Source organism: Suricata suricatta, chromosome 9 (genome assembly GCF_006229205.1).
Source record: "Suricata suricatta isolate VVHF042 chromosome 9, meerkat_22Aug2017_6uvM2_HiC, whole genome shotgun sequence".
In the NCBI taxonomy this organism is placed as follows: Eukaryota; Metazoa; Chordata; class Mammalia; order Carnivora; family Herpestidae; genus Suricata; species Suricata suricatta.
The window spans coordinates 95130502-95145271 of NC_043708.1; the positions used below are offsets into that span (position 1 = coordinate 95130502).

Below are 14770 nucleotides of genomic sequence, written 5' to 3' on the forward strand. Positions count from 1 at the left end.
AGGCGCTACAGTGCCTGCCGCCCTGCTCCCGCGGGCACGGACGAGGTGCCCTCCGCAGGCGGCCCGACCCTGCCTCGCGGGGTGCCTGTGCGCGTCTCCCGCCCTTCCCCGGCGGCCCCCACTCCGTCCCGCCTCACCCTACCGCGGGCTTTGTCCACCGGCCGCGCGGTGGCCCCTCCCCGTTCCCGCCGGCTCCTCCCCACCCCCTCCGCTGGCCCCACTTCCTCGGCGCAGGCGGCTGGAGCGGGCCGGGGACGGAAGGGTTAACCCGGGGCTCTTCCCGGCGCGGAGGGATCCGAAGCCGAGCCGAGCGCAGTGCTGAGGCCGTCTCAGCGAAAAAAATGTCCGCCTGAGGAGACCCACAAGTTCTATTCGGGGGGACCGCCAGCCCGCCCCGGGAGGAAGGGGCGGCCAGGCCCGAGAGCCGCCTGCCCCGCCCGGATCCGAAAGCTCGCGCGGGGCAAAGTGAGCCGAGCTGCCGGGAGGTACAAGGGGAAGCCCGAGCCCGCTCTCCCGGCCAAAGTGAACTTTAATCGAGGTGGTTGGATGCGGAGACGGGGCGGCAGGTAATTGCGGAGACGAGCGGGAGGGGTACGCCGTGGCGGGGCTAGGGGCTGAGGGGCGCCGCCACGTCTCTCCCGGAGCGGAGGCGCCCCCGGCCCGCGCCTCAACTCCGAGCCCCTTTGTACAGAGGCGAGCCTGGGGTTTCCTCCAACTTGGGGAGCGGAGTGGGGACGGAGGCGAGAGTCGCGGACAGCCAGGCCCGCGGGCGGCGCGCTCGGCCTGCGCGCCCCGTACGGCACTCAGCTCCAGCTCCCGGGCGCGCGGGAGAGCAGGCTGCTTCGGCCGCCGCGCCGGGCTCATTGTTCGGCAGGTCCGGGGCTGGCCGGCCGCGGGCAGGGTAGCAAAAGTGGGAGGAGGCCGAGCCGGGGGAGTAGTGTGCCTGGGAAGAGCGAGACTAGTTGTCGGGGTTTGTATTTTCTTTTTAAAAACGTTCCTCGGGCGTGCGGGGGTTGCTTTCCGACCCCCGGGGCCCGCTGGGGACGTCCGGGCGGCGGCGGCGGCAGACGCGGGCCTGCGAGCGGCGCGTTCCCTGCAACTTGTCAGTTCTATTGTTGCCGAGCCAGTGAGTCACTTCGCATCTCCCCTCGTCGCCACTCCGCTCGCTGGACGTCTCGTCGCCCCTCACCCCGCCCCTCGAGACCCCCGCCCGGCCGGGCTCCGCGCCGAGCACCCGGCGGCCGCGCGGGGTGGGGGCGCCGGGGAGGGGGCAGGGTTGGGCTCGGAAACTTGCAGGAGAGGCGGCGAGTTGCGGGAGCCGCCGCGAAGCTCCCGGGCCGCGCGGAGGAACGCTTGGATTCACCGACCCGGCGCGGTGCTGGGCTCTCCTGCCCCCTGCCCGCGCGGCGGTGGGAACGAGTTGGGTGCTGGAAGTCAGCCCACGGCTCTCGGTCCTGCCCTACGCCCCTCTTCTCCTCACACACTTTGGGCCTCGGTGGTCTCTCTGAGCCTGTTTCCTCTGCCTTAGGACCTGCTAGAAGTGACCGAAGATGAATCCCCAGCAGCAGCGCATGGCCGCTATAGGGACCGACAAGGAGCTGAGCGACCTGCTGGACTTCAGTGCGGTATGAGAGCTTTCCGCGGCATCTTGGGGTTCTGCTGAGGTTTACAAAAAAAAAAAAAAGAGAGAGAAAAGAAAGAAAGAAAAAGGCGGGGGTGGGGGTGGGGAAAGCGACGTGGAGACTAGGCAGCGTGAACTCCATCTGCTTTGAGCAGTAGTTCTCAGGGCTGGAGTCCAGCTCCCCCAAGTTGGACACCTGAACTTTGATGTAATGTCTAGACGTGCAGATTTAAAACTTTAGTGCTAGAGGGGTCATTTGATTTAACCAGTTAAAAGGAGAACAATGTAACCATGAGCTTTGGTTGAGTCACCCTCTGACCCTGATGATTATTAAGGATTTTGAACTTTATGTGAAAAAAGAAAATTATTTTTTCTGCACTCTGTTTCCCTCCCTAAGATGTGATAGAATTTGATACCTGAAAGATGTCCGTTATGAGAAAGCCAGATAGAGGCTAGAGTTTCCAATCTTTTTGGCCTAACACTTTTAAGTACATAAATTCATGTGTGTGAATGTGCATATATGTATATGTATACATAAGGATATATATATTTATAAAGTTCTTACCGTAGGAAATAATTGACTTCCGAATAGCTGAAACCGAAGGCACACTGCCTTTATCTCTAATGGGTTGATTCCTTAGTTAACTGTTGTTAGGAGGCAGGACCATTACCTACTTTATAAAAGTGGGTTAAAATGGAGCCTTACTGTATGTAATAGTTTCTTTGGATATGATTCTGACCGTGTGTGTTGAATGGTAATGTAAATGTAAGATTTTTTTTTTGTTAGAAAGTGAAGATGATGGACATAAATTTACCATTTAAACTTAATAATCTTAGACTTACCTGAGTGGATTTTGAGAACAGAATATAACCGATATTTCTAAGTAGCGTTAGGAAATACTATCACTGAATGTTAATTGCCTTTTAGGTCTGAATGTACATTTCCAATTTTGTCTTAACTTCCTTCTGAAATATGGTAACTGATGACTCTTGGTGGACTTTTGTTTGCAAGGAGTCTAGAAGAATTTCAGGACTAACAGATACATGTGGGTTATTTTGTAGATGTTTTCTCCACCTGTTAATAGTGGGAAGACCAGACCAACAACCCTGGGAAGCAGTCAGTTCAGTGGATCAGGTAAGATGATATCTAAAATGTTGGATACATTTTAGTAGAAAAATATAAAGTATTTTAATATTTTCCTGCCATTTTGTTGTGTCCCTTTCAAATTGGAAGCAAGAACAAGCCTCAGATGGTCTGTTGGCTTTTGGGATCCATTGATATTTCTATAAGAATTTAAATATCCATTTAAAAGTCTTCTGTTTACCGTTAATCTTTAAGTTGAATTTCTCTTTTTGGGGTACAAGGGATCATATCCTGCCTCTGTGTTTGGCCAAGTACCAGAAGAAAAGGCTCTGTTGTCCATGTGTGGTCCTATGTAGTTTTTAAAAATGTTTGTTTACATATGTGCATTTTTAAATTTTGCTAAAATTTCAGCCTCTTAGCTTTATTAAACTTTTGTGTTATAAAAATTAGGTAAAATAGTATTATATGCATATTGAGTCAAGTAATAATTATTAAAACTTATTTTAAAAGGTGGGTATTCCCTTGGAAGTGTGGAGCAAATTAAAAGTTGGGACAGTTTTTCAAATGTTAAAAGAATGAATGTGACAAATAAATGAGTAGAAGGATTTATTTTCAAATGATATCCATTAGATGACTGAATTCTACATTCAGATTACATGAGAATAATATTTAGAATAAGTTAAATTAGATACCTATTTCTACATTAGTGCTGTGGTCTTTAAATTTACTTCTGTATATTTATAATTATTCTAGAACCATTGTTAACATTTATCCCATATTTCTTGTTTGCATTTTTTTGTTTTTCTAACTTATTTAAACTCATGATTTCAAAAATAAACAGTCCAGAAGCAAGGTCCATTCCAGTGGTCAAAAGCTATCATTTTTTTAAGTTAAATTTATTCCTTAGTTTTCAAAGATGAAAAAAGAACTAATGCCATGGATAGCGTCATCTTAAGAAAACCAGCTGTCAAATCCCTGGACTGAAATTTAGTAATTCCTCTTTGGTGTTTGTGTTTTTCTTAGTAAAATGATAGTTGATTTCTTAAGATACTGTGAGAGCAAAACATGAGGAAAGAAGGAAATGTTATAATCAAGAACATTTTATACCACTTTATATTTAAAAAGTGTTTCTGTTTAAAATTAGTTCATTAGCATAATTTACTAAAATTTATATTTCATGATGAAATTGCAGTTCATGGGTAAAATATATCATGCTGTTTAACACCTCAAATAAGTTAAAAAAAAAAAAGCACTTTAGTTTTAAATATCCTGAATGCTAATGTTATTCTATTCAAACGTATATGGTAAATTATCAGCCAAACTCCACACTGCCCCTGCCTTCTTCCCATTTATTGGTAATCATTTCAAAAATGTCACTTTTTTGAGGAAGGTAGAAAAAATTATTAGTTAATGTAGAAGGCTATATATTTTTTTCTTTACTACTGTTTTGAGTGTATCTCAGTATTTGCAACTAATAAATCATTCTCCAGTACTTTCGTATTTAGCTTGATACATAGTAGATGCTTACTATATTTCTTTAGTGATATTGCTGTTTTAGTCTGTTAGCTCCAGCTTGAATTATGGAAAAGGTATTTAACTGACATTCATTGATATGAAGGACATGAACGTCAAAAAATTGATATTAGAAATACTTTTTTGTTTTTAGAATAAAAGCATTTACATTTTTTTCACTTTTAAAAATTAATGTATGATTTATGTAGTGTGTGAAATTAGAAAGCATGTGAACTTGGTTTGTATTATTATAAGCATGATTTTGGAGCATTTGTGAGCCTTCCTGTCACTTGCATTATTCAATGAAAAAATTAATTTTTCAACATTGCAGAAAGTATTTGATTCTTTTGAGTAGGAAATACTTAATTTTAAAACTGTGAGGTTTGTTATTTATCCACTGAAAGTCTGACCTTAAACACGTGTTCAGTGGACATGGTAATATTTATTTCAGTGGTTTATTTTAAATTCCAGGAAAAAAAAGATATGAGCTTTAATAATTAGTGAATGGATTTAAAATTGGGGGAAAGGACAATGGCATGAGTGATTATTTTAGATCAGAGTGTATTGGTAGATAGGGGTTTTCTACAGTACTTTTTCTTGAAGGAAATATCTAGAAGAAATTGGTACAACAATATTATTTTATTTATGTGCTTTACTAACATCTGAATAATCTTCTGTCCCATTTTCAAAAGATATGTCTTAATGCCGGTTTATTTGCAGTATAAAAGGAGGTAAAGATCTGACTTTCTGAAGAACTGATTTAGAGTTTTTTGTCTTTGGAGTAACATTGTAAAATACCAATCTTTTGCCTCATGAAAACTGTAGTTGTGCAGTGTAATTTCTTATGTTCTTTATGAGGATGATGTAATTTCACACTGGGTTTTTTTGGAATAATAATATAATACATTTAGCATGTTTTTAGCTGAAAACATTTTGCATTGCACAATGTCTTTTTTTATTTTATTTCTAAAACAAGTAACTTGTATGATAGCTGACACTTCTTCAGAAATCACTGGAAAAGATGCTTACTTGTCTCGAGAAATCTGTCACAGTGCTATTTCTTCATCAAGGTGTTTATTTTCTTGAATTATGATCATAAGACTGAATTTGTTCCCTTGGTATAACATAGTCTGAGATGTTCTACAAGTGACCTTGAGAGGTGTTTCTCTTTGTAGGTGTTAAAGGTGAGGTACTATGGTAGAGACCAGTGTATCAGGAGAAAACTTGTTGAAAGGTCTGATAAGACGGAAGTAGTTCATTCAGATGTTTAAGTCTGCTTTCCCCTCCAGTTTCAGAGTTTTGAGTGTGTAGAACTAAATTGCGATACTGGGTTTAATTTTTAGTGGTTTAGTTTTTTAATGTTTATTTATTTATTTTGAAAGACAGAGAGAGAAAGAGTGCTTGCATGTGTGCAGGAGCCAAAGAGAGAGAATCCCAGGCACTCTCAGTCCTGTCATTGCAGAGGGAGATGGGGGCTCCATCTCATGAACCATAAGATCATGACCTGAGCCAAAATCAAGAGTCGGAAGCTTAAAGGACTGAGGCAGCCAGGTGCCCCATATTTTTAGTAGTTTAAATGTTTACATGATATCCAAAAAATTTCATTTATTAGTTTTTGAATCCAAGTAGTAAAACATATTGGAAGGGAGTGGGATAAATGCATTTTGTAAGCTGTTTATATATAATGTGTCTATTTGTGTTTGCTGTTTCTAGAAAGTTATTTTAATTAGCAAGTAAAGCTTTACTTTTCATTGTTCAGCGCAGACTTTTGTAGCTTAATAGATTTCTTCTTGCCCAAGATTTTTGGAAATAATTGTAAGAACTCTTTTCCAGCTCTTAATTTTTAAAAGGAATACAATTTTTCATTTTTAAGTTACTGCTTACTTGTACAGGCTGTATGCTTTTAGCAAGTATTGATATAGGGCCAGAAAAAATGAATTCTCATTAAGTTAAATTTTTTAATTAAACTTTTTGTCTCAAGATAATTTAGATTCATATGCAGTTGTAAGAAACAATACACAGAGTTCCTGTGTATACTTTCTCACAAGGTTTCTACAAGAGTAGCATCTTGCCAAACTATAATACAATATTAGAACTAGGTTATTGACAGTGATACAGTGAGGATACAAAAACATTTACATCACTGCAAGGATTCCCGGTGTTTCCCTTTTGTAACTGCATCCACGTCTCAAAAGTAAAGAAAATCCCTGGTAGATTTGTAAATACCTGCTCATCCTTTCAAACATGGAGTAAGCTTTTCATATTGTTGTAGTATTACTTGCAGCATTTGAAAAAAAAATTGAGGAAACCAAATGTTACCAATGTGTGTTTTAACTGAACTGTAGTATACATAGGAATGGTAATTTTAAGTTGAGGGTAAACTAGGTTCAGTCTTTTCACTTCAGGTATTTTAAGGTAATGAGTAGGGTGTGCTTCATAGTGTGTACTTAACCAATGTTAAAATTTGTAAAAAAAAAAAAAATGTGTGTAGTAATACACACTTGTTCAGATGTACTGTTATTTGGGTAAATAAACCATGTTGGACATTTGCTTCTGGCAAGTTCTGATGAATGAGAGTAACTGCACTGTGCATAGCATGTAAAGAAAAATACAGTATTTTAGGATAAATATGGTCTGCTGTTAAGTGGCTCATTTAAGATAAAAGCTAAGTAGCAAAGGAGTCTTTTAGAGAAAAGCTGTATATGAAAGTACCAACTTGGAAAACAAAAATTAGAGACAAGATTTTAACTTGAGTATTGAATACTTTTTAGAACAATCCCTGTAGTGTTTCTTTAAGAAGTCATGGCTTATAGGGGCGCCTGGGTGGCTCAGTCGGTTAAGCGTCCGGCTTCAGCTCAGGTCATGATCTCACGTTTGTGGGTTCGAGCCCCGTGTCAGGCTCTGTGCAGACAGGTAGCTCAGAGCCTGGAGCCTGCTACAGATTCTGTGTCTCCCTCTCTCTCTGCCCCTCCCCCTCTCATGCTCTCTCTCTCTCTCTGTATCAAAAATAAATAAAACATTAAAAAATTAAAAAAGTCATGGCTTATAATGTATTTGAAGAACAATTTGATTAGATAATGAGACTTGCTTGTTACATAACAAGTGAAGCATATATACCTGTAGTGAATTTTATTTTTATCTTTTTTCATTAACATTTTAAAAATCTTTTCTTAATGTTTATTTATTTTTGAGAGAACAGAGAGACAGAACACAAGCAGGAGAGGGGCAGAGAGAGACACACACACAGAATCTGAAGCAGGCTCCAGGCCCTGAACTGTCAGCAAAGAGCCTGATGTGTGGCTCGAACTCACAAGCTGTGAGATCATAACCTGAGTCGAAGTTGGACGTCAGTCATACACTTAACTGGCCCAGCCATCCAGGCACCCCTGTTTCCATTAACAACTTAAATACAAGGTCAGCTTTTTGTCTTTTAGGGTATCTTTTAGTATATTTTTTACTTTGAGTTTTAAAATAATTGTTTTGGAATAGGAAGAGGAAGATGCAGATACCCAACCTCAAATGTAAAAACAGTTGCTTTTACATTTTAGATTTAATGGGTGCCATTTAGAATAATCTCTTACTAAAGCCAGATAGTTTTTTCTGTTCTTGAACAATTGGCAGTCATGCCTGAAACGTTACTGCCTGCTTAGTGTTGTGGAAGACTTGGATAGAACTCTCCACAAGAGTATAGTACCACTATTAGAATCTCCTGGGGCAGAGGGTTGGAAGGCTATTTCTTAGCATGTGGGATACCTTTTTTTTTTTTTTTTTTTTTTTAAAGAAACCGCTTCGTATGATTGTTTTTGGGTATCATTTGATTTTTTTTTTTTGGATGAGGTTGTTGCGATTAGAAATATGCTTTCACATTTAGGAAATAAAATGAGAAGACATGTTTAAATATGTCTCTTATAAAGACTAATGAATGACTTTCTTTGTTAAACAGTAGAGCCATACATACCTCAGATTTATTAGTTAATTGCATATTTACTTAGTATCTACTTTGTGCAGATACTATGTGCTATCCTCGTAGCTTTTAAGAAGGTGAAAAATGGAGAAGGACCTAGATAAAAAAAAATGCAGACATTCCATTTTCTAGATAGGACTATAACAGTTAAAATTGTGGAATAAACTTCTGTGACATAAGAAAATACCAACAGTTACCCATTAATGTAGTTTAAATTGAACCTGTGAGCATAAGAATGTGCTGCGGAGTAAGAGAATTGGCTTAAGGAAAACTCAGATGTTGAATTTAGAGTTCATTTTTGAAGGGGATATGGAAAATGAATCAGGGAAGAGAAGAACTGGCCTCCTAGATGTGGAGTAACATGGAAAGATATCCAGAAATGGGAATTTGACTTGTTCCAAGGTGCTGTACAGTTGAGGGAAAGAGAAGCTCTTTTTTATTGATCACCACTGCACTCCTTGAGTAGCTCATATTTACATACTATTATTTGGAGCCAGACTACATATCTTCAAATCCAGTCATTGCTACTTATTAGCTGGGTGATCTTGGGTTTATAAATTACTTAACCTATCTGTGCTTCTTTTTCTTAGTCCATAAAATACAGGACTAATAATCGTAGCTATCCTCATAGAGTTGTTATGAATTAATTGACTTAGTACAGGTAAAGCTCCAAGATGAGTGCCTGGCACCTTGTTAGCTATGGTGGAGTGACTCGTTAGCGTTAGACAGTAGAATAAGGAAAGCGTTTGTTCATTCAGGAGGCTAATGTACTAAACTAGGGGTGAACTGGTGAGGGTTGGACTTGGTATTAATATAGGGAGTAGGAAGGAAAAATACCAGAAGAAAAAGATTGACAGAGTTTGAAGGATTGGATTTCTGTAGGTAAGAGAAATGACTTAAGATTGCAGTTCTAGAATAACTGGAGGGTGATAGTGCTGGAGAATGTAAAGATGCTGAATTGTTTTGAGCAGTTTAAATTTCTCACAACCTAAGACACTTCTAGCTAGTTTTGGAATTTATGAGAAAAGAGTTCTTGGAGATGAGTTAAAAATGTTGGTAAGAACAATCAAACAAAAAACAGCTACTCTTCTTTGCCTATAAAATTAATAGTTATCATTGAAAGGAAAGTTGGAGAACAGAAAAAGCAACAAAGGAAAAAAAAAGCACCTATTATTCCACTGTCCAGAGGAGATTGTTATATTTTATTTTATTTCCATTTGGTTTTGTTTTTCCTATTAGCCCTATGTTTGCAAAGTTGAGATCTTAATGATGGTTTCATTTTATGTCCACTTTTTTTATTTCACTTAATATTATGAGCATTTTTCTCATGGTCTTAAAGTCTTTTTAAACTTGGTTTAAAATTGTATGCTATTACATGGAATGGATATAGCATAACTTATCAAATCCATTCTCTCATTGCTTGACATTTAGAGATTTTGTTAATTTGCTTTTTGTTATTAAAAAATGCGATAGTGAACACCTTTTTGTACTCATGTATTTTTATCCACGTTTCAGTTTCCTTTGGATAGGAGATGTAGATTTTGTTTTTTATGCCTGCAAGTTATAATTAAAGCTAAGAGAGTGAATGAATACCCTTAGGGAGATAAACTCAGGGAAATAAATTATCAGGCTAAGGATTGATGTTAATGGTGGATTTAGATGTATAAAATTAGTGATTTTGGTTAATAATTTAATGTAAAAATACAACTTATTTGTATACAAATGGAGTGTAAGATAACATTAGGTGCAGATTTATATTTGTATAGAAATTGGTTGTGCGGTGACTGGAGAGAATTCCTGTCATTCCTTGACCTGTGGTGATTGAAATGGAGTGGAATTTAATTGGAGTCTATCAGTGAGAGAGCCCTTGAATTCTTGACTTATAAGAGAGGTACAGTAGGAGAATGGGAGGAATTGGGCCCAGGAACCAGACTACTGGATTGGAATCAGTACTTTGCCACATATTAGCTGGGTGTCCCTAGGCAAGTCATTTAAATGATATGAGCATGCTTTTCTTTCTTGTGAAAAGTGGATGGATGATACTGCCTACCTTCAGAATCTTTAAGAGGATCAAATAAGATTATATATTACCTGCCATATAGCAGCTTCAAAAATGGTAGCTGCTATTATTATGTGGTACCCTCTGAAGTAATACTAATGATAATATTAATGATGAATAGTAATACTTTAACCAAAATTATAGCCAAGGTTTATTGAACTATTTTTGTATATGATGTGCTGTGCCAGTGGTAGTGGGGGTGAGGAAATATCCCCACAAGAGCACCATATCAAAGTTACTTTTCAGTGCCATAAAATTATATGTATTGTGAAAAATCTAAGAAGAAATCAGGCAGCAGAGTAGTTTTTTAAATTAAGGAAAAAAGTTTTTTCCCCCAGAAGAGTAGTTTTGAAAGGTCATCAGCGTAATTTTTTTTTTTTTTTGCAGTTGATTTCTTCTTAAACTGTTATTTTGTAGACTAGATATTGTATAGTGCAGAATAGTGGACAGAAATGTGTACCCCTTTTGAAAACCCTTTTCCATGCTTAGGCGTTGCCACTTGGATGTAATGTTTTTTCCATATTCTTTCCCTAGCTACTTGAAATTCTTTCTGGAATGACATGTAGTTTAAATAAATAAGTAAAATAAAAATTACGGGACCTGGGAGGATAGAACAGCTGGGAGACAGGTTGGAGAGAATGTTAAGAGTCTCTAGAGTAGAGCTTCTCCACTTTTTTCTTAATCGCAGAAGAGAAGGAATATAAACTTCCTTGGTAGCCTGCAGCAACACATTGCAAGTGAGCAGAAGAAATCTTATCTTAAAGATTTATGTGCATTTTATTTTCTCCTCCCCAGCACAGACATTTGTTGTAATATAAATATGTTTTAATTAATCATCGAGTAAAACTGAGATTCTAGGAACATACATTGTTGTTGGCCCATAGCATTGCCTTCCTCCTGTTTTGCTTTGTATCTTTGGGGCTGGGGTGAGGGTGGAGTGGGATGTAGGTCTATACTATCCTTTCGTTAGTAAGAAGCCCAGCTCTAGAGCATAGTCCTCAGCTGTCTTTATATTCTTGGGTCTTTTCTTGCTTCCACAGAGAAATTTGTTAGTAATGTCGCTTTATTTTGAAACCCTGGTTTTCTGTTTCTAGCCAGATCATCCTGTAATTTCTTTTTTTATTCTTTTTTTTTAATGTTTTTTATTTATTTTTTTGAGAGACAGAGAGAGACAGCATGAGCAGGGGAGGGTCAGAGAGAGAGGGAGACACAGAATCCGAAGACAGGCTTCAGGCTTTGAGCTAGCTGTCAGCACAGACCTGACCTGGGGCCCGAACACATGAACCATGAGATCATGACCTGAGCTGAAGCCGGATGCTCAACCGACTGAGCCACCCAGGCGCCCCCATCCTGTAATTTCTTTTTTTTCTTATAATTATGTTTATTGTCAAATTTGTTTCCTGTAATTTCTTAACATGCCCATGCCTTTAGAAGAAAATGTATATTTCTATAGAGAGTGCTTTGTATTTTTTTGTTGCTGTTACATGTTTGAAATGTGTTCCCTGGTGTTCCAGGTTAAAAAATGTGCTTTTATAAAGATTATGGTGAGTCATCCAAGCTACTCTAAGCTGACTGGGGATATAAAGATCATATTTAAAGATCACACTGAAATGTAAACAGATTAGAGATTGGTTACTAATTTTTATTGCATTGGGTAGTGACTCAGGGATTACATTTCCAGAGTAAAATAATAAAACAACTTAAGACAAGATGCAGGACAGAGAGATTACTTTTTTAAAAAAGGAGGTGCCTGAGTGGCTTAGTCAGTTAAGTGTCTGACTTTGGCTCAGGTTATGATCTTGTGGTTTGTGGGTTCGAGCCCCACATTGGGCTCTGCTGACAGCTCAGAACCAGGAGCCTGCTTTGGATTCCATGTCTCCCTCTCTCTCTGGCCCTCCACTGCTCCCTCTCCCTCTCTCTCACTTTCTCAAAAATAAACATACATTCAAAAAAATTTTTAAATCCACAACCACTACTATACTTTACCATGTTTTTGGCTATTAAAAATGTTGGTTCAAGATGTCATTTTGTCACATCTGTTTTAGGTGCTAGGAAAGTGCCTGAATTTGAACTAAGTGAATTTTCTGAATTTGAAAGATTATTCCAATTACCCAAGTGAAATCTCCTCAGAAATCTCCCTCAAAAATTGTTGGTTTATTTTCTTCTGGTGGTTTTTCCAGTGAGCCATTGTGAGGCTTTGAAATAAGCAGGATAAAGTCATGATTACTATTCCACCACTTCATTGATGGTTAATGTAGAGAACACAGGTTGAACTTAACGTGATCACGCAGCTCTAGTCAATGAGCAAATGTGCTGCTTCTCTCAGCAAGAGTTGCGAGCAGTGGTGGAGCACTGCAGGGATCCCTGCTAGGAGGCAATTACACTCATCAAACTTCTCAGTCCTTGAGGCATATGTTGTTTTGAGGTTGTTGAGGATAAATAAAAGGTTTGCTGTACCACTAGAGAGGAAAATATGCTAGGCTTCACTTTGAACTTATGGTAGAAGCATGATTTGGCCACAAGTTAATTTAGGGAATCTGAGTTTATGTGGGTCCTCAAGTAGCAAAAACCTGAGTTAGCAAGTCCTCTTAGGTTTTCACTGGATGGGAGCTCTACTATTACCCACTGACTTTGTCATCTGGTCAGAGGCTCATTGCCTTTCTGCTTGGCATTGACATGCCAAGGCTTTTGAAGATGTTTTTCAGTGTTGGTCCCACCTTAAAGTTTAAGGGGAAATGTATTTTATGTTCAGTCTCTTGGTGGGGCCTTATACACAGCTTGAATTGATTATGCCTTTCTAAGTAGGCAAGTAATTAAGAGCCATTTCAAGACCATACGAAATATCCTAAATGTCTCGTCTAAACATTGGCTAGTTCTTTTTATTCTAGGGGATAGCACAATTTATTTATATAAGTTTTTATTTTTATTTTTGTGAGAGAGACAGTGTGTCATCAGAGGAGGGGCAGAGAGAGAAGGAGACACAGAATCTGAAGCATGCTCCAGGTTCCAAGCCATCAGCACAGAGCCCTATGTGGGGCTTGGGCCCATGAACTGCAAGATCATGACCTCAACCAGAGTCGGATGCTTAACTGACTGAGCAATCCAGGTGCCCTGCATAATTTATTCATTATATTTCAAGAGCACCTTTTACCTGCCAAAGATCCATAGTATCTGATCTGTAATTTTGAAACCAAAAAGGTCTGAATCAAATTTTTTTTCTTTATATTTAGCATAAATAATTTGCCAAATTTCAGAGGCAAAATCTGACCTTATCTGAAGGGAGACTGTTGACAGTCTGTTTTCCTAGCTCTTGCCTGGTTACCAGGTGCTGAAGTGATTTGTAACCTATGGTATATACACTGTATTTCTTTCTTAAATTTGAAAAAATGAATTCTAAGATCTATCTTTTTCCATGGATTTTTGAAAAGGTTTTGTTGATCTCCTTCTTGTGTATGTCTCCCAGATATTATTTACAATTCAAAATAAGAATTTATTTTTTGGACTAAAAGTCCAAATTTATTATATTAAATACAGAAAAAATAATGGTGGTGGACTTGTTAACATAGAGGAAATTCTTACTGGAATATAGGCTTTACAGGCTGAACTTTGCATTTGAGTATTTTGGTCAGTACATTGATTTAGAGACTTAATTTCTGTTTTGAAGAGGAATATGCTTTTTCATCTTTTGGACCAAAGAGTGTACTGATATTTCCTTGGTCAGTTTGTGTGGGAATTTTCAGGGTGGGCAGAAGATGTATTTACATATAGATATATAAGCCCAAATAAAAATAATTATATGTATAATATATGAAACTAACACTGTATGATCATCTTCAAAAGGCAATCTCAACCCTGATCATACCCAGTTTTAACTGTTGACTAAGAACAAATAGAGAAGAGAATCCTACCAAGTTATCTTCATGAAGAAAAGGAGGAGCTAAAATACAGTTTCATTTGGGACCAATTAACAAAATCAGTCTTCGGTAATTTTATTCCCTCCTTTTATTTGGTTAAAAGTTTTCATAGGATTAGTAGCATAATGTTTATTTCTGCAGCATATTCATTAAAGGCATATCCACTGAAAACAAATTGTGATTCTACTGAATGTATGAAATTTTCCTCAGGAACCTGTCATTGGCTCAGTCCTGTTATTGATAATCTATGAAAGTAGCAGTGAAACTAGTTTGTGGATTATCTGTTTTGAGGAGTTTGTCAGTTGGCCATTTGGATTTTTCTGGTTACCTTGCAAACCTGTCCCCTGAAGTGTTCCCAGTGATGCTGTCTTGGAACCATGAATACGTAAATAAATAAGCTCAATTAACTAAATAAACTTTAAGTAATAAATAATTGAGTAATTAAATCCTTGTAAAGTTTGCAGGGATTTGAGATGCTCTGCTGTAGGAACACAGAAGAGGCTATACAGCCAGGTCTCTCTTGACTTCATATTTATATAATGTCCCATGTAGTGCCACATTAAGCAGATGGAGTTTGTATAGCAGTAGCACTTTGTCCAGTGAATGATTGAGGGAA

At 38.8% G+C, this 14770-nt stretch overlaps 1 protein-coding gene across 2 annotated transcripts in view; it reads left to right on the forward strand.

Moving 5' to 3' along the window:
• Positions 1 to 274: 274 nt before the first annotated feature.
• The window catches only part of TCF12 (transcription factor 12), a 362394-nt gene continuing 347898 nt past the window's right edge, over positions 275 to 14770 (forward strand). The window contains exons 1-3 of one of the 2 annotated variants that reach the window (XM_029950501.1): positions 275 to 566; positions 1529 to 1625; positions 2684 to 2756. In XM_029950501.1, coding sequence (XP_029806361.1) covers positions 1551 to 1625; positions 2684 to 2756 — 148 coding nt within the window. In that variant the 5' untranslated portion in view covers positions 275 to 566; positions 1529 to 1550. The remainder of the gene's footprint in view (positions 567 to 1528; positions 1626 to 2683; positions 2757 to 14770) is intronic. The other variant, XM_029950502.1, reaches the window with a different exon arrangement.